The sequence below is a fragment of the Tupaia chinensis genome, unplaced genomic scaffold, assembly GCF_000334495.1.
Source record: "Tupaia chinensis unplaced genomic scaffold, TupChi_1.0 Scaffold000273_1, whole genome shotgun sequence".
NCBI lineage: Eukaryota > Metazoa > Chordata > Mammalia > Scandentia > Tupaiidae > Tupaia > Tupaia belangeri.
In genome coordinates this window covers 275,984-303,487 of record NW_006159755.1, presented here as the reverse complement: position 1 = coordinate 303,487, position 27,504 = coordinate 275,984, and the positions used below count along the sequence as shown (strand labels likewise).

Here is a 27,504-nt window from a genome sequence, read left to right as displayed (position 1 = left end):
AACAAATAAACAAAAAATAACTTTACATTTCTCTCTTGCCAATTATAGTTTCTTGTCTATGTGGTTTTGTTCAATCTGTCTATGATGTGCCTTGGGGAAGATCTTGGATCAATTCTATGTGGGGTCCCTTGCATATTATTTAAAATTTAATGTGAGAGAGAGGAGAGAAAGAGAAATTAATCCCCTGGAAGAGATGGCTATACCATAATCCCTTCTCCATTCTCCTCCTCTTGGGATTTTTGAGCAGGCACACATGCATGTAACATGCACCTCCTGTGCTTTTTCTTTTTTTCTTTAGAAAGCATGAAATCACACCCTGAGGGGATGTCCACGCTGCAGTCCCTTCTCTTCCATTCTTCTCTCAGGATCTTGGGCACTCACGCACATGCACCAGGCATGAGTTTTAAGCCACTGGGTCCGGGACTTGAATCACAGTTGACCTAAGTCCGGCAACCTAACCATTACACTATCTGCTGCCCCCTTCCCACCCCACCGTGTGCTTTTTGAGGTACTGGATCTGGGACTCAGACTGCACTGTGCAGTTGGCCAGGTGGGTACTAGCTACCTTAACCACTGCATCAACTGGCTGATCCTCGAAGGTGTCCCTTTATTTTATGTTGTAATTTTACTGTACCCTTTCATATGTGTTTAGATACACAAAATAGTTACTGTTGTGTTACATTTGCCTATATTATTCAGTAACATGCTGTACAGGTTTGTAGCCAAGGAATAATAATAATAATTAAACAGCCTAGGTGTGTAGTAGGCTATACCATCTAAGCTTGTTTACGTTCTTGTGTTGTATGTTCGAACAATGATGAAATCACCTAGCAGTGTGTGTGTCTCTGAATATATCTCTATCATTAAGTGAAACTTGACTGTATCTCCTTATGGTTTTAATTTAAATTTCCTTGATAGGTAATGATATGGAAGTACCAGATCATGTAATTATTGATCATTTGGAAATTCTTTATTTTGGTAAAGTGTGCCTATTTATAGTCTTTTTCCCATTATTATTTTTTAAAGAAATTATTTAATTTTATTTATTATTACTATTTTTGAGTTTGACTAGAGAGAGACAGAGAGAGAGGAAGAGAGAAAGTGAGAAAGCAAGCCGCCAGTTCTGGGACTCAAACCATGGTCAGCCATGTGGGAGTCCAGCTTCTTTTACCACCATACCACCTGCGGGCCTTGCCACTATTATTTTAAAAATAAGATTTTTTTTTTTTTTTTTTTTAAGATTTTTTGCCATAGGGTGTGAATACTTGCTGGAGAGAGACAGAGAGGCAATGAGAAGGAGAGTGAAAAATCACCCCTGGGGAATGGCTATGCTGCATTCCCTTTACATTCTCCTCCTGGGATTTTGGGCACCATGCACACACAGCCAGCATGATTTGCAAGCTGTTAGCTCCAGGACTCAAAATGTGGTCAACTATATGGGAGTCCAGTGCCTTAATCACCACACTATCTGCTGGCTGCAATGTTTGTTGTTTTTTATGTAATTCTATATTGATTCTTGATATAAATAATTTAGAAATAGGTGCTATAAATATTTTCTGCTAGTCTATGGCTTTTTTTTTTTAGCTTTTTAAAAAGAATTATTTATTTAATTTTATTGTTTTTAAATTTGCTATAGGGCACTTGCACTTACCAGAGGGAGAGGAAGCAAGCTGTGGGACCAGCAGGTGGCATAGTGGTTAAGGCACTAGACCTCTACTTGACTGCCCATGGTTTGAGTCCCAGACTTGACAGCTTGAAATTCATGCTGTACATGTGTGTGTGCACCCAAAATCTCTAGTGGAGAATGGAGGAGAAGGGATTGTGCTGTGACCATCCCCTCCCCCCCCGGTGGTCGTTTCTCACTTTCTCTGTCTCTGTGTCTCCAGCAAGTGCATGCTCCTATAGCAAAAATATCTCTTAAAAAAACAAAAACAAAAAAAGCAAGCCTCTAGATCTGGAACATGAACTGTGGTTGGCCATGTGGGAGTCTGGCACCTTCACCACCATACCACTGCTGGCCCCACATTTTTTTACTCCTATGGCATCTAATTTTTAAACATTTTAAAAAATTTGTCAGAGGGTACATGCATTCCCCAGAGAGAGACAGATAGAGAGATGGAGAGAGAGAGAGAAAGTTATACCCATGGTTACTCTGCAATCCCATCTCATCTATTTCTCCATCGTTTTGGATTTCAGACATGCACCTCTGTGCTTTTGAAGCCACTGAGGCTAGGACTTGAACTCCTGTTATCCATGTGGAATTTTTTTTTAAAGAATTACTTATTGTTGTTATTTTTAATTTGACTGGAGAGAGAGAGAGAAAGGGAAATGAGGAAGCAAGTCAATAGGTCTAGGACCTGAACTGTGGTCATCCATGTGGAAATCCAGCACCTTAACCACCATCCCATCTGCTGCTGCCCATGTGGAATCCTTAATCACCAGGCTGCTCACCAGAGAGAGATAGAGATAGGTGAGAAATCAGCCTTCTGGAGGATGGCCATGACACAATCCCTTCTCCTCCCCTCCCTTTTTTTTTTTTTTTTTTAAATTTACTTTTTTTTTTTTTTTTTTTATTTACTTATTTATTTTGTATTATTATTATTTTTAATTTGATTAGAGAGAGAGAGAAAATGAGAAAGCAAGCTACCAGGTCTGGGACTTGAACCACAGTTAGCCATGTTGGAGTCTTAGTGCCTTAACACCACGTCAACTGCTGGACCCTCTTGGGATTTTGGGCATACATGCACATGCATCCAGTGTGTTTTTCAGATTCCGGGCCTGGTACTCAAATTGTGCAGTCAGCTATGTAGGATCCAGTGCTGTAATTACCATGACACCTGCTAGCCCTGACTGCCATCTTTTATTGAACAAAAAATATTTTTAAAAAATCATTTAATTTTACCTATTATTATTTTAAAATTTTACTATAGGATACTTGTGCTCACCAGAGAGAAAGAGAGAGACAAAAAGAAAGTGAAAACAAGTCGCCAGGTCGAGGACTTGAACTGCTGTTGGCCACATGGGAGTCTAGCCCCTTAACCACAATGCCACCTGCTGGGCTCAAAAAAATCTTAATAAAGACTAATTGGTCATATTTTATTTATGTAGTTAGTACTTTTATACCCTGTTTAAGAAGTTTTTGTTCTTCTCATGTTCAAAAATACATGTTTAAAAAGATTTGATAATGGGGCCAGCAGGTGGTGTAGTGGTTAAGATGCTGGATTCCCACATGGCCAACTATGTTAGAGTCTTGGACTTGGTTGACTTGCTTTCTCACTATCCACACCTCCCTTCTCTCTGTCTTTCTCTGGCAAAACTCATGTGAAAAAATAGTAATAATAATAAATAATTCTTTAAAAAAAAGATTTGATAGTAATTTTTAATTTTCTTTACATTAACACAGGTGATGCCATGGAGAGTGGAAAGCCTGGTCCAGTGCAGGTTGTTTTGGTTCATAAAGACCAACATTCCTTCGAACTAGAAGAGAAAGCCTTGGCCAGCATTCTCTTGCAAGACCACATCCGAGATCTTGATGTGGTTGTGGTGTCAGTGGCTGGTGCCTTTCGAAAGGGCAAGTCTTTCATTCTGGACTTTATGCTACGATACTTATATTCTCAGGTAAGGTATAATTATTTCATTTCAAATTAAAAAATGAGACTTTTATGGCTAAAAAAACCAAATAAGTGCTTGGATTATCCTTGGTATATAAAAGTACTTAGTTAAGACTTATTGGAGGGAACCAGCAGTTAGCATAATGGCTATGTCGCTGGACTCCCACTGCGGTTTGCGTCCCGGACCCGGTGGCTTAAAATTCATGCCGGGCGCATGTTCGTGCGTGCCCAAGATCCCGAGAGGAGAATGGAGGAGAAGGGATTGCGGCGTGAACATCCCCCCTGGGGGGTGATTTCTTGCTTTCTGTCTCTATGTCTCTCTCTGTCTGTCTGGCGAGCGCACGCGCTCTATAGCGAAAACCTCTCCAAAAAAAAAAAAAGACTTATTGGAAATTTTTTTTTTTTTCCTATAGAAGGAGCATGGCCATTCAAATTGGTTGGGTGACCCAGAAGAACCATTAACAGGATTTTCATGGCGTGGGGTCTCTGACCCAGAAACCACTGGGATTCAAATCTGGAGTGAAGTTTTCACTGTGGAGAAGCCAGGTGGGAAGAAGGTAAGGATGAAAAAACACATACAAATTAACATTAACAATAAAAAACAACAAAATGAGAACTTGTTTATTTTTTTATTTTTTGGAATTATTTATTTAATTTTATTCATTATTATTTAAATTTTTTTTTTTTTTTTTTGCTATAGGGCATGTGTACTCACCAGGGAGAGACAGAGCAAGAGCGAGAGAGGAAAGGAAAACAAGCCACCAGGCCTGGGACTTGAACCATGGTTGGTCATATGGGAGTCTAGCACCTTAATGGACTTGAACCATGGTTGGCCATATGGGAGTCTGGCCCCAACAAAATGAGAACTTGAACATATACTGGGTGTTTCTAACTGAAAAATAATTTTATTGAAGTGTTACAAGTCTATGATTTAAAAATAGTACATAAATATATTTTAACAGGTGAAATGATACTATAAATCTTCTAGTACAAAGAGACCATCATGTGTGCTATACTTCTCTCTGCCTAATTTTTACATCCCAGAGGCTAATGTTCTCAACTGTTGTAGGTATTACTTCTTCCTTATTCCTGTGTAAGTGGCATAGACTTGACCTTTTTTTTTTTTTTTAATTTTTTTTTTGGAGAGGTTTTTGCGTTAGGGGGCGTGTACTTGCCAGACAGACAGACAGAGATAGAGAGACAGAAAGCGAGAAATCACCCCCTACGGGGGATGGCCATGCCGCAGTCCCTTCTCCTCCATTCTCCTCTCGGGATCTTGGGCATGCACGCACATGCGCCCAGCATGAGTTTTAAGCCACCAGGTCCAGGATGCGAACCGCGGTCGACTACATGGGAGTCCAGCGACAGTCATTATGCTAACTGCTGGTCCCTAGACTTGGCTTTTTTGTTCCAGGAACTGAGCACAGAAATGGTACTAGGAGATATCACTGTGGGCATTCACTGCCCCCAAGCTATCAATAGGATTTTTTCTTGTATTAAATTTAGTTTATTCATGAGAGTGTGTGTGCACAGGTGAGAGAGGGATAGAGGCACCTTCAGTAGAGTGTCTTCATGCTGAGATCCCCTTCCTTCAGGTCTCTTCAGGATCTTGGGAACATGTGTACCTGTGTTTTCAGATCAACTTGGAATCCAAAGCCACAGTCAGCCATGTGGCTTCCAGCATTGCAGTTCAGTAAGCTACTGCCTGTGCCACCTAAACTGAGCCCAGTAGGATTTCTTACCTTTATTCTCTAGTGTGCTTAGTAAGCTGCCTTCATAGAGCCCCTTCACAAATTTCTTTGTTAAGGGTTGGGAGGGGGGTTTTGTTTTACATACAGAAGTTAGTTATTTCCTTTTGTTTTTAGTCTCATCCTACAAGTATACCTTCATAGCTATTTGTGCCTCTAATATCTGCTCTTTACTAGGGCTTATGATTTCAGATTTCCCCTTCAGGTTGTGCTGTTTAACCTTTTCCTAAATGCTCATTTAGTCAATATTTTGGGAGCTAGAGGACTAAATACACAATTTTTAAAAGTTTGATTTCTTCCTTAAGCAAGAGAGAAAAAGACAGCATCCCCAAAGAGAAAAGATGCTGCAATCCACTTCCAGTCAGTTCTGGATCATGGACATGTGCATGCCTGGTGCATACCGAGAGGGCTTTGGATGCAAACCCACGAACTTTCCATGTAGGTCAGGTCAGCCCTATAGAGCACTGTGCCACCCTTCAGCCCCTGATACAAGCCTTTTTTTTTTTTTTTTTATTCCTGATATAGCACATGCATGCTGAGAGAGAGAGAGCAGAACTCTCAGCAGGATCTGGTCACACTATGATCCCTTCTCTAGTCCTTCAGTTCATTAGGATCTTCGGTGTGTATACATGTGTCCATTGTATCTCAGGCCAACTGGACAAGGGATTTGAACTGCAGTTACCATTGGGTTTCCAGCACTGTAGTCTGGCATGCCTCCATCTGCACCACAGAGCCTGGTATGGTACATAGCTTTTTTTTTTTTTTTTAAATTTTTTGCTGTAAGATGTGATCACTGGCCAGAGACAGAGAGGGAAAGTAAGAAAGGAACCAATAGAGGAATGGCCATTCCTCAATCCCTTCTCCTTCATTCTCCTCTTGGGATTTTGGGAACACATGCACATGTACCCAGCATGTTTTTCAAGCTACTGGGTCTGGGAAACCGTGTAGCTGGCCATGTGAGATCTAGCTGCCTTAACCACCACTCTGTTTGCTGGCCCCCATAATTTGTTTTTAGGGATAAATAATTTTGACTCTGTGATCCCTTTATATAGAGACCTAACTAATTTGTTTTTATTTTCACATTTATTATTTTGGGCATTTGGCATAGTAATTCTTAATAGTTTAGGAAATCTCTATAATTTTAGTAGTAGTAAGGAAGCTTTCTTCTTTTTTAATTACATGATCTTGAAAGTATCTTTGGTTTTATATCCTGTTGTATTGACTGTAATATAAAACTTCATGTTTTTTATTGTCGCTTTGGAGTCTTACCTTAAACAGTAATTAATATTATGATTTGTCTTTCAGAACAGTTTTAGATTGATAGGAAATTTGATTGGAAAGCAGAGTTCCCACATTTACACCTTCTTGATTACTTTCATTAACATTTTTATTAGCGATTCCCTGCCCTTAGTTTTTTTTTGTTTACATTTGTGTTAGTATGATACATTTATTTCATTTAATGAACTGATATTTATATTCATCATTAATGCCCATAGTTTACATTAGGTTTCACTCACTGTCTTGTATATTCTGTGGGTTTTGACAAATGTATAATGACATGTGTCCACCATTACTATATCATTCAGAATAGCTACACTGTCCTAAAAGTACTTTGTACTCCACCTATAAAACAACCAGAAAACCCTAGAAATTTGAGAAATGAATGCAGCCTTGCAGATCCGCGCTAAAAATATGCCAGCTCATAAGTTTAAATTAAATCAAATTAGTATTTGAAAAGAAAATTTTTTTAACAATAAAAAGGCATCTAAGGGACCAGCAGTTGGCATAGTGGCTATGTCACTGGACTCCTATGTAGTTAGTTGACTGCAGTTCGAGTCCCGGACTCAGTGGCTTAAACTCACACTGGGGGTATGTGCATGCGTGCCTAAGATCCTGAGAGGAGAAGGGAGGAGAAGGGATTGCAGTGTGGCCATCCCCCCTTGGAGGGTGATTTCTCGCTTTCTGTCTCTGTTTCTCTCTGTCTTTCTGGCAAGCACATGCACCCTATAGCAAAAACCTCTCAAAAGAAAAAAAAAAGGCATCCAAATGATTGGCTGGGCATTGAGATAATTGATTATAGCATTTTTGTGGGTCAGCTAGTCTTTCCATATTATTCTGTAGGCCCTGTCAGAGCAGATCATCTTCTCCAGCAAAGCGCCCTGATCAAATCAAACGACCTAAATAGTTGGCTCTTTTCTGTTAGAACCTACAAGCAAGTATACTTAAGGCTTATGTAAATCTTACCTGTATTTTTCAATTTTTCCTTTACATTTTCCTCCTCACTTTAACCTATTTCGTTTTACCATTTATTTTTTTAGGTTGCAGTTGTTCTAATGGACACCCAGGGGGCCTTCGACAGCCAGTCAACTGTGAAAGACTGTGCTACCATCTTTGCTCTAAGCACCATGACTAGTTCTGTTCAGGTAAAACCACTTGAGTCAGGGGAAAGAAGTTTGCAGAGGAAATAAGATAAAAGGAGAACATCTAGTTTCAGTTACTGTTCTCTTAACAATTTCTGTGGTGATAGGTAAATGTTCATTTTATATTATAAATGTAGATTAAGCTTTTACAAGCTCAAGAATGAGCTATAATGTTTTTCTACTTTGGTCATTATCATATATAAGATGCTACAAGAAAAACCTGTGAAATGGAAAATGATATTGCACCATAAGAAAATGTAGATTTACTAGGAACTTAGGAAAACTATTTTGAACTATAAAGGAAGAATTTTCTGATTTAACCATATATTCATAGTTTTCTAAAAGACAGATACTATTTGCGTTTAAACAGGCCTCATATTCTTGTGCAAACCGTGATTGTACAAAGCTTCTCTCGATGTTTTAGGCTTGTTTGGGAATTGTTTAAAGTAAGCCAGAGTAGTATCAATCTGGATTTTTGTTTTCTAGATTTATAACTTATCCCAGAACATTCAGGAAGATGATCTTCAACAGCTGCAGGTATATATCTCTCATAAAAATGTTAACATCATTATTCTCATTTAAAAGTCTTGATTAAGAAATATTTTAGAGGTGAGTAGTTTTTAGAAAAAGACTGAAACATGGAGCAATGTTTTTAGTTTATAGTAATCCTGCATTCTGTGTGTCTGTTGTGGAGTGGAGTAAGGGTAATCATGGAATGCCTTACTGATTTGAGCAGAGAACAGAAGAAAGTGGATGAGAAAATCCTTCAGATGTAATGGGAGCGGGGAGGGGGATGCTACAGGAAAGGCGAAGCAGCAAGACAATGACTCAGAGGTGGAGTATGCTTAGCAGCATCAAGGAATGGTAGGCAGACCAGTGGGGGTTGGAGGGTAGACAGGAGAGTGCTAAACAATAAAGATGGAGTGTCAGTGAGGTCCCAGTCATGTCAGGGGTTTTTCTCTGGGGAAAATGGGAGCCATGGGAGGGTTTGGAAGGCCGTTAATCTGACATATTGTAAAAAGGTCGCTCTGGTTGCTGAATTTAGAATAGGTTTTTACTGAGACTAGTTATGAGGCTGTTGCAGTAATACAGGTGGTTATTTATTTAACAGATGAGTATTTGTTGTTTGCGTAGACTTATGTGTCTGGAAGATAGTATGTGCATAATAATTGGTAGCCATTATTATTATATTAATATATTATTATTACTATTACCACTCAGTCACTATTGTTTTCCATGTAGCAGTTTTTAATCCTAAAACACTCTTTGGTGGATATTCCAGAGTTTGAGGCAATTCCTGACATGCTGTCTTAATTCTGCTTCCCTTGCTGACATTCAGGAAAACAGAATGCTAGGGCCAGCCCTGTAGCACAGTGGTTTAAGAGAGCTATATCCTACAGGACTGACCATGGTTTGAATTTTGTCCCTAGCCACTTTAAAAACACATTGGAGGGGGCTGGCAAGTGGCATGGTGGTTAAAGGCACTGGACTTCCACATGGCCAACCACGGTTCAAGTCTCAGACCTGGTGGCTGCTTTATCACTTTCTCTCTCTCTCTTTGATCAAACTGGAAAATAATAATGATAATAATAAATAAAGTTAAATAAAATAATTCTTTAAGAAAAAACAAACAAAAACACCCTTGGACAAGTGTGTGTGTGTGTGTGTGTGTGTGTGTGTGTGAGCCCAAAATCCTGATGGGAAGGAGTAGTGGAGGAAAAACATTGCTGCATGACCATGCCGTATTGGGGAGTGCTTTCTGTCTCTCTCTAGTGAGCATATGTACCCTCTGGCAATTAAAAAAAAAAAAAAAGAATGCCAGTGAGTGAGGTATCATTATTATGGGGATTATCTTGAATTAATTCCAGTATATATATATTTAAAAGAAAAACAGAACCAGTGGGTATGTGGTGGTTAAGTTGCTGGACTACCACAGGACCAGCTGTGGTTCAAGTTCCAGACCTGGAGGCTTGCTTCCTCACTTTTTCTCTGTCTTTCTCTGGAGTGCATATGCCCTAGAGCAAATTAAAAAAAGATCAATAATAATATAACACATTTAATTTAACTTTATTTATTTATTTATTTATTTAAATTGACTAGAGAGGGACAGAGAGAAAGAGAGAGGGAAAGTGAGAAAGCAAGCTGCTAGTTCTAGGACTCCAACCACAGTCGGCTATGTGGGAGTCTAGCACCGTTAATCATCATGCCACCTGCCAGCCCCCCGAATAAATAATTATTTAAAAAAAAGAAAGAAAAACAGAGGGCTGGCTCCATGGTCTGGTGGTTAAGGCAGCCAGATCCCATATGGCTGACCCATTGTTTGAACCCTGGACTTGGCGGCTTGAAAAATACCCTGGGAGTATGTTCATGCATGTCCAAAATGCCAACAGGATGGAGAAATGGAAGAGAAGGGATTTTTGTGTGCCATTTCCAATGGTGTGGGGGGTACACTTTCTCCCTCTCCCTTTTATCTTTCTATCTGCGGTGAGTGCTCGTGCCCTGTGGCAAAACAAACAACAAAAACCCAGAAAATTATTCGCAAACTTTGACTCTTCATATTACTAATAACAATTGCTTATACTTCATAATTGACAGTTCTGTACCAGTGTCATGACTCAGAGGTTAAGGGCTGTTGCTCTATAAAATATTTACATCAAAACTTGAGCTTGTTATCATTTCACTTGATACTAACTTCTTTTTAAGCTTCTTTCATTCATTTAAAAAGTTTATGTATTTCTTCCATGAGAGAGAGAGAGAGAAAGAGAGCACCCCCAATAAGTCCTCACACCTCAGTTCATCCCCAGCTCCAGCCAGCCAGGATCACAGATGTGTATGTGTGCCAGGTGTGGGGGGTGATTTCAACCATATATGCGTAGTTTTCTAATAGATAATATTACTGTTTAAACAGGCCTCATATTCTTATTTGCAAGCCTTTGATTGTACAAAGCTGCTCTTAGTGCTTTAGGTTCATTTGGGAACTGTTTGAAGTAAGCCAGAGTAGTGTTAATCTGGATTAATTGAACCTTGGACCTTCCCATGTGGCTTCAACATTATAAAGTGTTGCATTACTGCCACTCTACTATGTTGGTGACAATTTTTTTTTTTTAATTGCCAGAGGGCACGTGTGCTTGCCAGAGACAGAAGTATGTAGAAAGCAACCCTCAGTGAGGCGTGGTCACACCATGGTCCCTTGTCCTCCATTTCTCTATCCTATTAGGATTTTGGGTACACACACGTTTTTCAAGCCATGGGGCCTGAGATTTGAACCACAGTTGACTATGTGGATTTAGCTCCCTTAACTATTAGGCTATGCAGCTGGTCCCATACACATTTTTCAAATGCCAACCTGTATGAGGTAGAGGGCCAAGTGCTTATAGATAGTAGTATTTGAGATATAGGCCTTGCAGGCGGTGTGGTAGTTAAGGTGCTGGACTACTACATAGTTGACTGCTGTTTGAGTCCTGGACCTGGTGGCTTGAAACTCATGCCAGGCACGTGTGCTTGCATGCCCAAGTTCCTGAGAAGAGAGTGGAGGAGAAGGGATTGTCGCCATTCACCGAGAGGTTGGGGGTGATTTCCCGCTTTCTGTCTGTCTGTCTCTCTCTGGCAAGCACATACACCCTATAGCAAAAATCTCTTTAAGAAGAAAAGGTTTGTAAGAGACATGATACTTCCTGTGATTTTATAGTCAGTGAGAGAGATACAAAAATGAATAGACTTGAGTGATGTGTTAGCTTTCTGGCACTACCATAACAAAGTACCATAACCTGGAAGGCTTAAAACAATTGAAATTTATTGTTTCACAGATTTGGAAACTAGAAGAAGGAAATCAAGGGATTGACAGGCCTTGCTCTCTAAAGCTTGTAAGGGAATATCTTTTCTTGTTTCCTTCTTAGCTCTGGTGGTTTTCTGGCATTCCTTGGCAATTCTTGGCTATTTATAGTTGCATCACTTCATGCTCTGCCTCTATCTTCATGTGACAGTGTTCTCCCTCTCTGTGTGTCTCTGTATCTTCTTATGGTGTTCTGTTTTTCTGTTTAATCTCCTCATAAAGACACCAATCATATTGGATTTGGGCCTATTCTAATGACTTCATCTTAACTTGATTATGTATATGAAGACCCTATGAACTTTAACATTTTTTCTTTTTCTTTTTTCTTTTCTCTTCTCTTCTCTTCTCTTCTCTTCTCTTCTCTTCTCTTCTCTTCTCTTCTCTTCTCTTCTCTTCTCTTCTCTTCTCTTCTCTTCTCTTCTTCTCTTCTTTTCTTTTCTTTTCCACTATAGGGTACACTCACCAGAGACAGTTAGAGACACAGAGGGAGAGGGAAAGTGAGAAAGCACCCCACGGGGAGGATGGCCATGCTGTAATAGCTCCTCCATTTTCCTCTTGGGATTTTTTTTATTGTTTTTGTTGTTAGATCTTTTCCTATAGAGGGGCGTGTGCTCTACTATAGGGCACAGACAGAGGCAGAGAGATAGAAAGTAAGAAATCATCGCCAAGGAGGGATGGTCATGCCACAATCCCTTCTACTCTAGTCTTTCAGGATTTTGGGCATGCATGCACATGTGCCTGGCATGAGTTTCAAGACACCAGGTTCAGGACTCGAACCATGGTTGGCCATGTAGAGTCCAGCGACATAACCATTACACCATCTGCTGGTCCCTGTCCTCTTGCGATATTGGGCTTGCATCACACAAATCCAGAATGTTTCTCAATTGCTAGGTCTGGAACTTGAACCCTATAGTAGGCCATGTGGCATCCAGCTGCTTTAACTTCTACACCATCGGCTAGCTGCTCAGTGTTTATTTTTGTGGGATATAATTTACCCCATAACAGGGATAAGGAAATTATGATATAATTATGTAATTCTTTTAAAAATTTTATTTAGAGAGATTTTTTGCTATAGGATGTGTGTGCTTGCCGGAGAGACAGAAAGACAGAAGGCAAGAAATCACTCTCCGGGATGATGACCATGCCACAATCCTTTCTCCCCCCATTCTCCTCTCTGGATTTTGGACATGCATACACATGTGCGAGGCATGAGTTTTAAGTTGCCAGGTCCAGGACTTGAGCCATGATTGACTGTGTGGGAGTCCAGTAATGTAACCATTACACCATCAGCTGGTCCAAAATTATGTAATTCTTTTTAAATGTTATTCTTTTTTTTTTGGATAGATTTTCGCTATGGGGCACGTGCGCTTGCCAGACAGAGAGAGACATAGAGACAGAAAGTAAGAAATCACCCCCCAGGGGGATGGTCACACCACAATCCCTTCTCTTCCTTCTCCTCTCGGGATCTTCGGCATGAACGCACAAGCGCCTGGCGTGAGTTTTAAGCCACTGGTTCTGGGACGCGAACCATGGTCGACTACGTGGGAGTCCAGCAACATAGCCATTATGCTAACTGCTGGTTCTCTAAAATGTTATTCTTAACAGCGCCAATATTTTCTAGTTCCTCAACCCGAGATACCTTTAAGCCTGTCTCTCCTATAATCATTTCAATATCAAGCTTTCCTAGTTTTTTTATTTTGTCCTTCACACTTCTATATCTCTTGTAATGATTTCATTACTTTGTGTGTGTTTTTAGAATTATTTAATTATTTTTTTGAGAGGTTTTTGCTATAGGGCATGTGCGCTTACCAGAAAGACAGAGAGACATAGAGACAGAAAGCGAGAAATCACCCCTCAGGGGGGATGGCCATGCCGCAATCCCTTCTCCTCCATTCTCCTCTTGGGATCTTGAGCACACATGCACACACGCCTGGCATGAGTTTAAGCCATTGGGTCTGGGACTCGAACCGCGGTCGAGTACATGGGAGTCCAGCGACATAGCCATTACACTAACTGCTGGTCCCATATTATTATTATTTTTTAATTTGACCAGAGAGACAGAGAGAAAGGGAAAGCGAGAAAGCAAGCCACCTGGTCCAGGACTTGAACCATGGTCAACTATATGGGAGTTTAGCCCTTAACCACCACGCCACCTGCTGGCCCTGTGGATGGTCTTATAACAGCTTTTTACCTGACTTTCTGGCTTCCAGCTTCTCCTTCCTGAGAACTATGTTACACAGTGCCAAGTCATCTTTTAAAAATGTTACTGGGCTGGGACCAGCAGGTAGCATAATGGCTATGTCACTGGACTCCCATGTAGTCGACCACGGTTCGAGTCCTGGACCTAGCGGCTTAAACTCACGCCGGGTGCATGTGCGTGCGTGCCCAAGATCCTGAGAGGAGAATAGAGGAGAAGGGATTGCGGCGTGACCATCCCCCCTGGGGGGTGATTTCTCGCTTTCTGTCTCTCTGTCTGTCTCTGTCTAGTGAGTACATGCACCCTATAGCAAAAACTTCTCCAAAAAAAAAGAAAGTGTAAAAAGGAAAAAAATAAAGTTACTAGTCTATTGATACTCTCTCAGACATCTGTATTATTTTCCAGATTATTGCATGAAATCAAAGCCTTGGTTTGTTCTTCAGCTTAGTCCATTTATCGTGACTCTTGCTTGCTTTTCATTATCTGTTTATTTTTCATTCCATTCTAGCTTAGGCACTGTTCTCTTAATAAAACAGTATTCATAATTTGATAGATTTCAATTTACTGAATTCTTGCAACTTTTGAGATAAGCGTTTTTTTTTTTTTTTTTTAAAGTATCTCTTCTACTTCATTTAGACCATACTCCCTTTCTTTGAATGCAATTCAAAAATTACATTTTAGGACTTTTTAAAAAATTTACTTATTTTTTCTACATGCAAGAGAGAAGCAAGCATTCTCAACAGGGTTTTTTTTTTTTTTTTGGAGAGATTTTCACTATAGGGTGCGTGTGCTCGCCAGACAGACAGAGACATTAGAGACAGAGAGCGAGAAATCACCCCCCAGGGGGGATGGTCACGCTGCAATCCCTTCTCCTCCATTCTTCTCTCGGGATCTTGGGCACACAAGCACATGCGCCCGGCGTGAGTTTTAAGCCACCGGGTCCGGGATGCGAACCGCAGTCAACTACGTGGGAGTCCAGCAACATAGCCATTACGCTAACTGCTCGTTCCCCTCAACAGGGTCTTTACATTGCAGTTTGTTCCTAGCCTTCATCCAGTTCTAGATCATGGGCAAACAGGTACCTGGCATACTCGGGAAGGTCTCTGGACTTGTACCAGAAATCTTCCCATGTGGAATTGCCTTCAAGAGTCTTGTGTTTTACTGATGTACCACTGTCTGGCCTCTTTTTTTTTTTTTTTTTTTTTTTTTAAGTTTTAGCTATAGGGTGGGTATGCTCCACAAAGAGGGAAAGTAAGAAATCACTCCCTAGAGGGGACGACCACACTACAGTTCCTTCTCCTTCAGTCTCCTTTTGGGATTTGGGACACTCACATATACACACCTGGTGTGATTTTTCCAAGCTGTAGGGTCCAGGGCTCAAACCATGCAGTTGGCCACATGGGATCTAGCACCTTAACCTCTGTGACACCTGGCCCTGTCTGTCCACTTTTTATGACTTCTAAACTAGTGCTTTGGGTTCTATTACTTTATATTCTTGAGTCCCATTAAATAGATGGAGTTTTAAGTGGGGACAGTTATAAAGGCAATACTTATTAATATTTGGAGATTATTCCCAGTAAAAATACAGTATTGATTTTTTTTTCTTCGGTAGTAAATACTCTGGCTGTACTGTTTGTGATTTATGCAGCAGCTATAGACTTGGCGTTGCAAGGCTTTGGGAGTTGAGGTAGCAGTAGATGTTATGGATAACTTTTAAGTGTCTTGACTGGAGAGAAAATTCTGGAAGAGGGCCTAGGGTGGGAAAGTAGAGGGATCTTTGGTAGGGAAGTCATGGTAAGGTCAAAGAAGAATCAGAATGTTGGGTGCATGCTCATCTATGTGTTTCAGGTCCACTGGACTGGGGATCTGAACCCACAGTTGGCCATGTGTCTCTCAGTACTGCAGTTTTATATGTTGTCAAGTGTACTACTGGGTCTGGGCCCGCAGCTGGAAATTTAGAGGAGTTTGTTCATTGTGGATCTGAAGTTGCAGATGGTACAGTGGAAGTGTCTGGGAGGTGGGCGAAGGGAGATCCAGAGCATTATGTGGATGATGGTGTCAGTGCCATAGACTATAAAGCCGAGGGGAAGGGATGTGGCTGTCTTTCGGACACTGATATATAGGTGAGATAAAGATACATGTGGTAGATTTACACACATTAAGTAATGGGCCTTACTGGCTAGAGAACTTGTCTCACTTGACAAGCAGCTACATAAACATAAACATTACAAAGGAAAAGACATGTGTCTGGAAATTCACAAGAATCAACTGGAAAACTACTTAGAGCATAGAAAGTAACTAGGTATTGATCACAGTTTCTCTAGAGAAGACTTCTTCCTTTTTCTTCCAAGTTGGCAGAGGGCATATGTGCTTGCCAAAGACAGAGAGAAGGAGAGGAAGAAAGCACTCCCTGAAAGGGGTCATGGTCATGCCACAGTCCCTTCTCCATTTTTCCATTCTGCTGGGCATGCACATACATGCACCCGGCATGTTTTTCAAGCCTGGGGCCAGGATTTTGAACTCAGCCAGCCATTTGGTATCCAGTTCCCTTAACAACTAGACTGTAGGCTAACCTGAAGATTTCTTTAAAACTCCTGCCTGAATGGGTAGAAGCTTGCTGTGGCACCTAGCAAGGTGATTTTGGTGCTCTAGTTTGGATTTTTCTTTTTTTTTTTTTTCCGTTTTTCTTCAGATAGTAACTTCCCATCTTCTGTAGGGACAGGAAGAGTATGGGGGAAGGGAGGTGATCTTTCCAAAGACGGTGGAACATTTCTTTAGTTGTCTGCACCTCTCCCACATCCCCTCCTGCAAGTTAACTGCATGCTTATCATTTATGAGCCTTCCTAGGAAGTCTGCTGAGAGAATCAGCTTATTTCTTTTCTTTCTTTCTTTTTTTTTTTTTTGAGAGGTTTTTGCTATAGGGTGCGTGCGCTTGCCAGACAGACAGAGACATAGAGACAGAAAGCGAGAAATCACCCTCTGGGGGGATGGTCACGCCCCAATCCCTTCTCCTCCATTCTCCTCTCGGGATCTTGGGCATGCACGCACACGCGCCCGGCGTGAGTTTTAAGCCACCGGGTCCGGGATGCGAACCGCGGTCGACTACGTGGGCATCCAGCGACATAGTCATTACGCTAACTGCTAGTTCCCAAGAATCTGCTTATTTCTTGTCAGTCCCTTCCTCTCCTAGATTTCTTAGTGGAGTAGGGAAAACCAAAATTCAAGACAGTTCTCATTTGTCCATTTTCCATCCAGAGTATTTTTGACACTTCTTTTCTACTGTCATGATTTTTCCCAGCCTTTTTGTCCTGTGAGTCTATAACTCTTAAACTTCATTTTGCTGTATTTTTGGTGAGGGTGCATGAAGAAATAGAGGTACACTACATACGTGTAAACCCCAATCTTAGATAATTTATTCAGTCAGTCATTTGAATGACATAAATTCCATACTTTACTTGTTGGATATGTAGTAGTTCACAAAGCCGATGTTCCTGCCCTTACGGAGCTTAAGAACTAGTAGCGAAGACAGACACTAACCAAGGCAAGTAAAGATGTATACTACAATATATTGGATAGTGGCAAATGTTAAGGAGAAAAATGAAGGACACAGTAGGAAATACTGTGTGAAAAGTTATAATCTTTTTAGATAGATGACATGGAAGGCTTTATTGAGAAGGAGCCATTTGAAAAAGCAATGTAATACACTGTAAAGTTATATGTAATCCAATGTAATATAAAGAAGATTATGATGATAATAAAAAATTAAAAAAAAAAAAAATAGTTGTCTGCACCTCTCCCACATCCCCTCCTGCAAGTTAACTGCATGCTTATCATTTATGAGCCTTCCTAGGAAGTCTGCTGAGAGAATCAGCTTATTTCTTTTCTTTCTTTCTTTTTTTTTTTTTTGAGAGGTTTTTGCTATAGGGTGCGTGCGCTTGCCAGACAGACAGAGACATAGAGACAGAAAGCGAGAAATCACCCTCTGGGGGGATGGTCACGCCCCAATCCCTTCTCCTCCATTCTCCTCTCGGGATCTTGGGCATGCACGCACACGCGCCCGGCGTGAGTTTTAAGCCACCGGGTCCGGGATGCGAACCGCGGTCGACTACGTGGGCATCCAGCGACATAGTCATTACGCTAACTGCTAGTTCCCAAGAATCTGCTTATTTCTTGTCAGTCCCTTCCTCTCCTAGATTTCTTAGTGGAGTAGGGAAAACCAAAATTCAAGACAGTTCTCATTTGTCCATTTTCCATCCAGAGTATTTTTGACACTTCTTTTCTACTGTCATGATTTTTCCCAGCCTTTTTGTCCTGTGAGTCTATAACTCTTAAACTTCATTTTGCTGTATTTTTGGTGAGGGTGCATGAAGAAATAGAGGTACACTACATACGTGTAAACCCCAATCTTAGATAATTTATTCAGTCAGTCATTTGAATGACATAAATTCCATACTTTACTTGTTGGATATGTAGTAGTTCACAAAGCCGATGTTCCTGCCCTTACGGAGCTTAAGAACTAGTAGCGAAGACAGACACTAACCAAGGCAAGTAAAGATGTATACTACAATATATTGGATAGTGGCAAATGTTAAGGAGAAAAATGAAGGACACAGTAGGAAATACTGTGTGAAAAGTTATAATCTTTTTAGATAGATGACATGGAAGGCTTTATTGAGAAGGAGCCATTTGAAAAAGCAATGTAATACACTGTAAAGTTATATGTAATCCAATGTAATATAAAGAAGATTATGATGATAATAAAAAATTAAAAAAAAAAAAAAAGAAGAAGGAGCCATTTGAATAAAGACCTTAAGAAGGGAGCTGGGATCAGCAGATGGCATAATGATTACATTGTTGGACTCCCACATGGCTAACCATGGTTTGAGTCCTGGACCCGATGGCTTGAAACTCAGACCAGGCATGTGTGTGTGCACGCCCATACAGAGGAGAAGGGATTGTGGTGCGGCCAGCCCCACTAGGGGGTCATTTCTTGCTTTCTGTCTTTCTGGTGAGTGCATATGTCCTATAGCAAAAATCTCTTAGAAAAAATAAAAAAGAAGTGAGAGAACTGATCATGCCAACATTCTGAGGAAGAACATTATAGGCACAGGGAAGCCGCTCTAAAGGCCTTGAAGGCATTGTGCCCAGCCAGCATGCTTGAGGAAGGGCACAGAGGACTGATGTGGTTGGACTGCACTAGAAAGACTGGCTTTTATCTTATATGAGGTTGCAAAGGCGTATGCTCCAACTAACCTTATAACAGAGCTGTATTGATAGTAGTCTGTAGGGAAGCAAGGGCTGAGTCAGGGAGACCATTTAGGAGGCCACTGCAGTATTTCAGGCTATGTGGAAGTAGCAAGTGGTTGGATTCTGTATTTGCTGTGAGAGGGAGGAATAACCAAGATTATTTTTAGGTTTATAGCTCTTGTGGGCTTTTGAAACATTGCTTTCAATATAAGTAACACACAGTCTGTTAAATGAATACTTTGCTAAAGTATAGCCATAGAATCATTTTAAGTAATTTTGCCTTAAAATCATAACTGTTCTTTTTTAAAGCTCTTCACAGAATACGGTCGACTGGCAATGGATGAAATTTTCCAAAAACCCTTCCAGGTAGAATATTAACTATGAATGTGATTTGTATCTTTGTTTTAGTTCACAGATTAATAAACTATAGTTCACAGGCCAAATCTGGTCTGTTACCTGTTTTTATATGACTTGTAAGCCAAGAATGTTTTTTTTACACTTTTAAATGGTTGGAAAAAATGACAAGAATAATATTTCATGACATGGGTAAATTGTCTGAAATTCAAATGTCAATGTCCATAGCTAAAGTGGTAATGGCTCATAGCCATGCTCATTTGTTGATGGATCGATGGCAACTTTCTTGCTACAACAGGTGAGTTGAGTAGTTGCTTAACATATTTACTTTCTGTCCTTTAATGAGAAACCTTTGCTGACCCCTGCTTTAGCTTATTGTTTATGAGGATGAAAAAGCACAGTAACTTCCATAAGATAGAGGTGCTTTCAGTACATAGATATTTTTTCTTCCCTTTCTAGTGATAAAAAAAAATCAGATTTGATTTTTATGATTAGCTAGTGCCACGTTTTTTTCTCTTTTATCCTTAACCACAGTCCTCATATTTGCCTTTAGGACAGAGCTCCAACTTACTAACCTGTGGGAACAAAAATAGCAGATAGGATATACTGACCTCATATTTGACTTTATGTCTTTCTAGTGTTTCTAAAGCTTCTAAGACATTACAAAATAGATCTGTCCTTCAGCACATTTCCTTGTCTCCCTTTGAAGAAGGCATTATGCAAAGAAGTAAGGAGTTGTCTTTAAAATGCATTTATGCATCATTACATGTTTTTCTCTTCTCCTAAATAGACTCTGATGTTTTTGGTTCGAGACTGGAGTTTTCCTTATGAATACAATTACGGACTACAAGGAGGAATGGCATTTTTGGATAAGCGTTTACAGGTTAGCAAGAATATAATCTTTGGCCTTTGGCTGTTGTTTGTAAAGCAGATTAATGAAAATCACATAAGTGTGTTAAAAATGTACAAGTCTTGGGGCCAGCAGTTGGTGTGGTGAAGGCACTGGATTCCCACATGACCAGCCGTGGTTTGAGTCCTAGACTTGGTGGATGGCTTTCTCTTTCTCTCTCTCTGGTCAAATTAAAAACAAAAAAAATTAATGATGAATAAAATAAAATAAATAAATCATTTAAAAGATGTACAAATCTAAACACAAACTAATATTATTTATTCATAGTAAGAATAAAGACCCTGAGTATTTGGTACACAAAAAGTGTAGAAAAAAACTCTGGGCAAAATCCCAAGTTTTGATTTTAGTTCCCATTTCACATTTTTTTTAAAAGTTATTTATTTTATTTATTTATTGTTATTATTATTTTTTACATGGGTTTTGCCAGAGAAAGACAGAAAAAAAGAGAGAAAGAGAGCGAGAGAGAGAAAGCTAGTCACCAGGTCTAAGACTCAAATCACAGTTGACCATGTGGGAATTCCCACGCCTTAACTGCCATGCCACCTGCTAGCCCCTCATTTCCCATTTTAAACCAGGGTTTATATGTTCCTTTAGAATGTCGGACTTTTAGTTCTTTTGTTTTTAGAATTCTCATTTGTTTTGGGATGAGTTTAAACAGACTCAGCCTGTTCCATGAAAACAAATACAGGAGTCTTTCTTTTTTTTTAGTTTTGCTGTAGGGCACATGCACTTGCCATAAACAGAGAGAGGAAGAGAAAGTGAGAAATTACCCCCCTAGAAAGAATAGCCATGCTTCAGTTTCTTTCTCTCCATTCACTGCTTGGGATTTTGGATACACACACGCGCATGCTCCCAGTGTGGTATTCAATCTGCTGGATCCAGGACTTGAACCGCACTGTTGGCCATGTAGGATCCAGCACCTTAACCTCTGTGTACCTGTTGGTCCCATAGGAGTCTTAAATTAGTTACTACTAACTAGTGAGATCCTTCTTTGTGTCCCAAATCTTCCCTTGTTCTAAGTATTGTATGATACTGAAATTGTTTAGTATCTGTTCTTTGTTAGATGTAGGATCCAAACCATGGTTATTAAAATTTATGTATTTATTGCTTCTTAGAGTTTTGAGATTTCTCATTGGCCATTATGATATATCACAGTTGGGAAGTCTTTCTTTTGTCCTCATGAGTGGTTTCTAGTGAAGAAAGCCAAGTAGTTCATAGTGAAGAAAACAAAATACTCTTTGGTAAATTGTTTGTCTTTATTGGCAGGTGAAAGAACATCAACATGAAGAAATTCAGAATGTCCGAAATCACATTCACTCATGTTTCTCTGACGTCACCTGTTTTCTCTTACCACATCCAGGATTGCAGGTGGCCACAAGCCCAGACTTTGATGGGAAATTGAAAGGTGTGTTATAATGTTAAATATTAATGACCTAAATGTCAATTATGAGTCAAGTGAATGCTTAAGAGACAAAGAGTGGTCTCTTAGAAAGATTAGTATCTTTTGGGCCAGCTGATGGCATGGAGGTTAAGGTTGCTGGATCCCACATGGCCGTCTTTGTGGTCTGAGTCTTGGACCCTGCAGTTTGAAAAACTTGTGAGGTGCATGTGCATGTGTACTCAAAGTCCTAAGAGGAAAATGGAGGAGAAGGGATTGTGTTATGGTCATCCCCACTGGGGGTGATTTCTCACTTTTCCTTTGTCTTTCTCTGTCTGATGAGCATGTGTCCTATAGCGAAAATTTAAAAACAAAACAAAAATTTAATTCGTTTGGGTCAGCAGGTGGTGTGGAGTTAAGGCAGCTGGATCCCGGACTTGGTAACTTAAAAAATTATACTGGGTGCATGTACATGTGTGCCTCAAATCCCAGGAGGGAATGGAGGAGAAGGGATTGTGGTATGACCATCCCCTGGGGGGGGATGGTTTCTTACTTTCCCTCTCATTGTCTCTCTTGTCGCTCTTCAGTGAGCACATGTGCCTTATGGCAAAAACCTTAAGAAGAAGGGGGGAAAAAAAGTATATTTAAAGTTTTATTTGGCCAGCTGGTGGCATGGTGGTTAAGGCAGCTGGATCCCACATGGCCAACTGCGTGGTTTAAATCCTACACTCAGAAGCTTGAAAACACTCCGTGTGTGTGTTTGTGTGTGTGTGTGTGTGTGTGTGTGTGTATATGCATGCCCAGAATCCTAAGAGGAGAATGAAGAAGGGATTGTGGCGTGAATCTCCTTGGAGGTGATTTCTCTCGTTCTCTGGCAAGCACATGTGCTCTATAGCAAACTAGAAAGAAAAAAAAAGTTTAATTTGGATTTTGCACCTGACTGACTGTGATGATCAGGATTAGTTTACTTCAGATTCTCCATCTGAAATGCTGGTGGTAATAGCACTAATGGTATTCTTAAGAGACATGCTTGGAGGACATGCAGTTGGCGTAATGGCTATGTTGCTGAACTCCCATGTAGTTGACTGCAGTTTGAGTCCCGCACCCGGTGGTTTAAACTCATGACGGGTGCATGTGTGCATGTGCCCAAGATCCCAAGAGGAGAATGGAAGAGAAGGGATTGCGGCATGGCCATTTCCCCTAGGGGGGGAGGTGATTTCTCGCTTTCTGTCTCTCTGTCTCTGTCTGTCTGTCTGGTGAGCACACGCGCCCTATAGCAAAAACCTCTCCCCCAAAATAAATAAATAAATAAATAAGTGAAAAGGGACATACTTGGTTATTGGTTTATAAGAGATAAAAGTACTAAATAAAGGAAAGCTAAACAACCTATGGGTTGTCAGAAAAGTAATGATGTATTTTTCATGTTTTTCTATGCAAAAATGTGTTATGACTTTTCTTATTTTTTACCAGTAGTAAAATTAACTTCTCATGGAATGGTCACCTGATTCATAGCATAGGTGTTTTCATTGTATCTGTAATTATAGCAAAATCTGATGCTGGGACATATTTTAAGACCAGGAAGTGCCTACTAAATGATGGGTTAGAGGAGTCTAAGTTGAGACTCTTCAGTTCCATTGTCTTAGTTTTGTTCCTTACTCATTGAGACCTTGAGTCATTTCATGGCTGGCCCTTGGTTTACACATGTTAAACTGAACACATTTGTTTATAAGCTTATTTGAGCTTCTCAGATTCCTAGTAAAGTGGTAATAATAATAGTTGTCATTTTTAGAGGCCCAGGAGAGTTCATGACACTTGCTAAGTGTTTTCATACTGATACTCTTAGTAATTCCATGAGGTTAGTATCATTTTCTCTATTCTACAGATGAGAAAACTGGCCAAAAAAAACGTTAAGAAGAATAAAGAAAGTTAAGTCACTTGGTCATAGTGCTCAACTAGTAAGAAAGTGATGGGTAGAGATTCATGTTCATATTCTTGTTGCCCAAATAAAATAGATGTTTTTCTGGTGTGCAAGGGAAGTCATTTAGAGGATGTACACTGTTGTGTTACCCAGGGAACTTGCCCTTTGAAACGGAAGGTTTTCATAGCTTCATTTAAATATAAAGCATATCATTTTCAGTTTGCTTGATTTTGTTGATCCAAGAAAATTAGTGTACTTGTCTAGCTCAAGATTTATATTCTAGTTGGTCTTAATATTGCAAAAAAAGCCCAATTTGAGAGACTTATCTATCACTTACTTTTTTTTTTTTATTGCCAAAGGGCATGTATACTTGCCAGAAACAGAGAGGGAGAAAACCTCTCTCCCACAACAGTTACATACAGTGCAATCCCTTCTCTTCCATTTATCCCTCTTTTCAGGATTTTGGGCATATATGCATCTGAGCCAGGTGTGTTTTTCAAGCTGCAGGCTCCAGGACTTGAGTCATGTGATCAGCCATGTGGTATTCAGCTGCTTTAACCACCAAGCCTTGGGCTGGACATGCTTAAGTCAAGTCTTAAAGGTTAAGTCTTTTCTTATTCCTGACTCTTGAACTTTTGTATTACTATTTTGGAGATGGATAATGTATTAATTTCCTGTGATTGACTTCAACAATTTACCATAATTGGTGGCTTAAGACAACATGATCATTTTGTAAAAAATTAGGGGGCCAGCAGATGACGCAGTGGTTATACTGCTGGACTGGACTCTCACACGACCAATTACAGGCACTTGACTCCCACATGGCTGATTGCAGTTCGAGTCCTGTACCTGGTGACTTCAAGCTCACCCTGGGCATTTGCATGTGTGCTCAGGATCCTAGGAGGAGAATGGAGGGGAAGGGATTGCAACGTGGCCATCTCCTCTGGGGGATGATTTATCACTTTATGTTTTTCTGTCTTTCTGGCAAATGCATGAATCCTATAGCAAAAAATCTCTCTCAAAAAAGAAGTTATTTATTATTTAAAAAATTTTGCTATACAGCACATGCCACTCACCAGAGAAAGACAGAGAGGGAAAGTGAGAAAGCAAACCTCCAGGTCTGGGACTTGAACCTTGGTCGGCCATGTGGGAGTCCATTGTCTTAACCTGTTGGCTCCAACAACATGATCTTGTGAGAAACAAGGGTGTTATCTCTCACTATGTAGGAGAATCTAAGTCCAAAATCATGGTTGGTTTCATCTGAAGCTCTGAGGGAGAACCTGTGTCTCACCTCTCCAAGTTTCTGGTGGTGGTTGGCAATTCTCCTCATTCTTCGACTTATAGTTTTATCACTCCAGCCTTTGTCTTTAGACTTACATGGCTACCTTCTCATTGCAATTTCTCTTTTATTATTATTATTATTTTTTATTATCGGTTATTTAATTAGGTTCTTGGCAAAAAATTTAGAACACCAATCTGTGAGGATAAACTCTATTTGTAAAGGCAAACACAGGTAGTCCTGGAGCTGAGAAACAGCTTCGATTTTTGGTAAAAGTTACAAGTCCACAGCTTTCTGATCAACTTGCGCTGCTCTGAAATCTTGTATTTTCTCCTTCTCTGTGTTGAAGATCTCACCTTCCTGGTGTCTGGGCTTCTGTAGTTTCTTTTTCTTGAAATGTCAGTAAGGTGCTTTGGGATTTTTACTTTGCTAATGTCAATTTTCGTGGAGGTAAACAATGACAAATTTCTGGTGTGTTCTATGCAGCGGAACTTCATTGAGAACCAGCAGTCCAGTTACAGGTAGCAAGCCACTGCTCAGCTGCTTCAGGAAAACAGCTCTTTTGCCTCTGGCGGCAAGTGACGATACCTGCTGGCGTCCAGTGAGGATGATCAGAATGGTACCAGGAGTGATGCTAGCTCGCAGCTTTCTCACATGCTGACTGAAGGGTTTTTTGCCATGGCTCAATAGCTTTTGAGGCACATCTTCAGTAGCATAACACCTAGGCATTTTGCTCAGTTTAACTACCTGGGTACCACCATTCTTTTCTCCACCAACTGGTTTTGTGACAGTCGCAAGAACCTTCTCCTTTTTCTTTTCAGTCCTGGATTTAGTGGCTGAGCATTTCCTCTTGTATACTTGGCCTTCCTGGAATACATGGCAGATCGGAAGTATCAAGCCACCGGGTCCGGGACGTGAACTGCGGTCAATTACGTGGGAGTCCAGCGACCTAGCCATTACGCTAACTGCTGGTTCCCCCTTGGGTCACCCTTTTTAACCTTGCCACTGGCAATCAGTCTTCTTGGCTTCAGGTTTCTTTTCCTTAGTATCATGCTTCACAGCTTTTTCACTTGCCATCTGTATAATGAGAAAGAACTGTGATTCCTCTTTGTATAAACATATCAGTCTTTGGATTTAGGGTCTACTTTAATCCAGTCTCATTTTTAATCCAGATCTTATTTTAGCTAATTATATTTGCAAAGACTATTTCCAAATAGTCTTTCAAGGTTCCAGGTAGTGTTCAACCTCACTGTACATATGTATAGATTATGAATTGTTTAATTATTAAATATGAACTGTGCTATTTATATTTATTACATTTATAGACTAAACAAATTCTGTATAAGCAATATTTAACTTCATAACTGGTTCCCTCATCCAGGATAGAATTATAAAATACATTTGTAGGGGGGCTGGCAGATGGAATGGTGGTTAAAAGTGCTGGATTCCTACATGGCTAACCATGGTTTGAGTCCCAGACATGGTAGCTTGCTTTCTCATGTTCCTTCTCTGTCTCTCTTTGGTCAAATTATAAAATAATAATAATAATAAATGAAGTTAAATAAAATAATTCTTAAAAAGATATACATTTGTAGGATTTTCTTATTTTTTTGGTCAGAGGCTAAGCAAGTATGCTCATAAGAGAGTACATTCCTGAGTGGGGGATGGTCACACCATAATCCTTTTTCCTCCATTTCTCCATTCTGTCATGATTTTGTGTACATATATACATATATTTGGCATGTTTTTCAAGCCTCCAGAATTTGAACTGTATGTGAGGTTTGAGTTCCTGTGTTCTGTGCTTAACTACTACTGTGCTATAGGACTGGCCTCATTTGTACAGTTTAAGTCTTCATTCTGTTTTTTTTGAGAGGTTTTTGCTATAGGGCACATGCACTCACCAGAAAGACAGAAACAGAGAGACAGAAAGTGAGAAATCATCCCCCAGGGAGATGGCCATGCCGCAATCACTTCTCCATTTTCTTCTTGGGATCTTGGGCACGTACACACATGTGCTCGGCGTGAGTTTAAGCCACCAGGTCTGGAACTCTAACTGTGGTCGACTACATGAGAGTCCAGCAACATAGCCATTATGCCAACTGCTGGTCCCAAGTCTTCATTCTTACATGAAGAAGCAAGTCCAAAAACGGTCAGTATGTATTAATGAAAATATGTGCTGCATCATAATAATTAAGGAAGCACAAATATATTGGTATAAATTATGTCTGTTTATATAGGTATTCATAATATGTTATTAAAAGTAAAAAATTTGCAGAGTAGCATATGTGATGTGATTCTGTTTACTTAAAATATGTAAGTACTGAGGCCAGGAAGTGGCATATTGGTTGAGGTGCTGGACATGGCCAACTGCAGTTTAAGTCTTAGACCTGGCAGCTTACTCTCTCATTCCCTCCCTCTCACTCTCTCTCTGTCTTTCTCTGGCAAGACACATAAGTACTTTTTTAAATGAAAAGACTTGAAAATTTCTGGGCTAGCAGGTGGGGTGGTTATTAAAACACTGGATTCCCACATGTCTGACCACAGTTTGAGTCCCAGACCAAGCAGCTTGAAAATCATACTGAGGTGTATGCATACTCCCCAAAACCTGAT

At 40.2% G+C, this 27,504-nt stretch overlaps 1 protein-coding gene across 2 annotated transcripts in view; it reads left to right on the top strand.

Moving 5' to 3' along the window:
* The window catches only part of ATL3 (atlastin GTPase 3), a 63,069-nt gene that overhangs the window by 25,788 nt on the left and 9,777 nt on the right, over positions 1-27,504 (top strand). For both annotated transcript variants that reach the window (XM_006149803.3, XM_014588324.1), the window contains exons 2-8: positions 3,404-3,618; positions 4,025-4,168; positions 7,678-7,782; positions 8,266-8,316; positions 19,365-19,421; positions 20,200-20,292; positions 21,586-21,724. In XM_006149803.3, the coding sequence (XP_006149865.1) occupies positions 3,404-3,618; positions 4,025-4,168; positions 7,678-7,782; positions 8,266-8,316; positions 19,365-19,421; positions 20,200-20,292; positions 21,586-21,724 (804 nt within the window). The remainder of the gene's footprint in view (positions 1-3,403; positions 3,619-4,024; positions 4,169-7,677; positions 7,783-8,265; positions 8,317-19,364; positions 19,422-20,199; positions 20,293-21,585; positions 21,725-27,504) is intronic.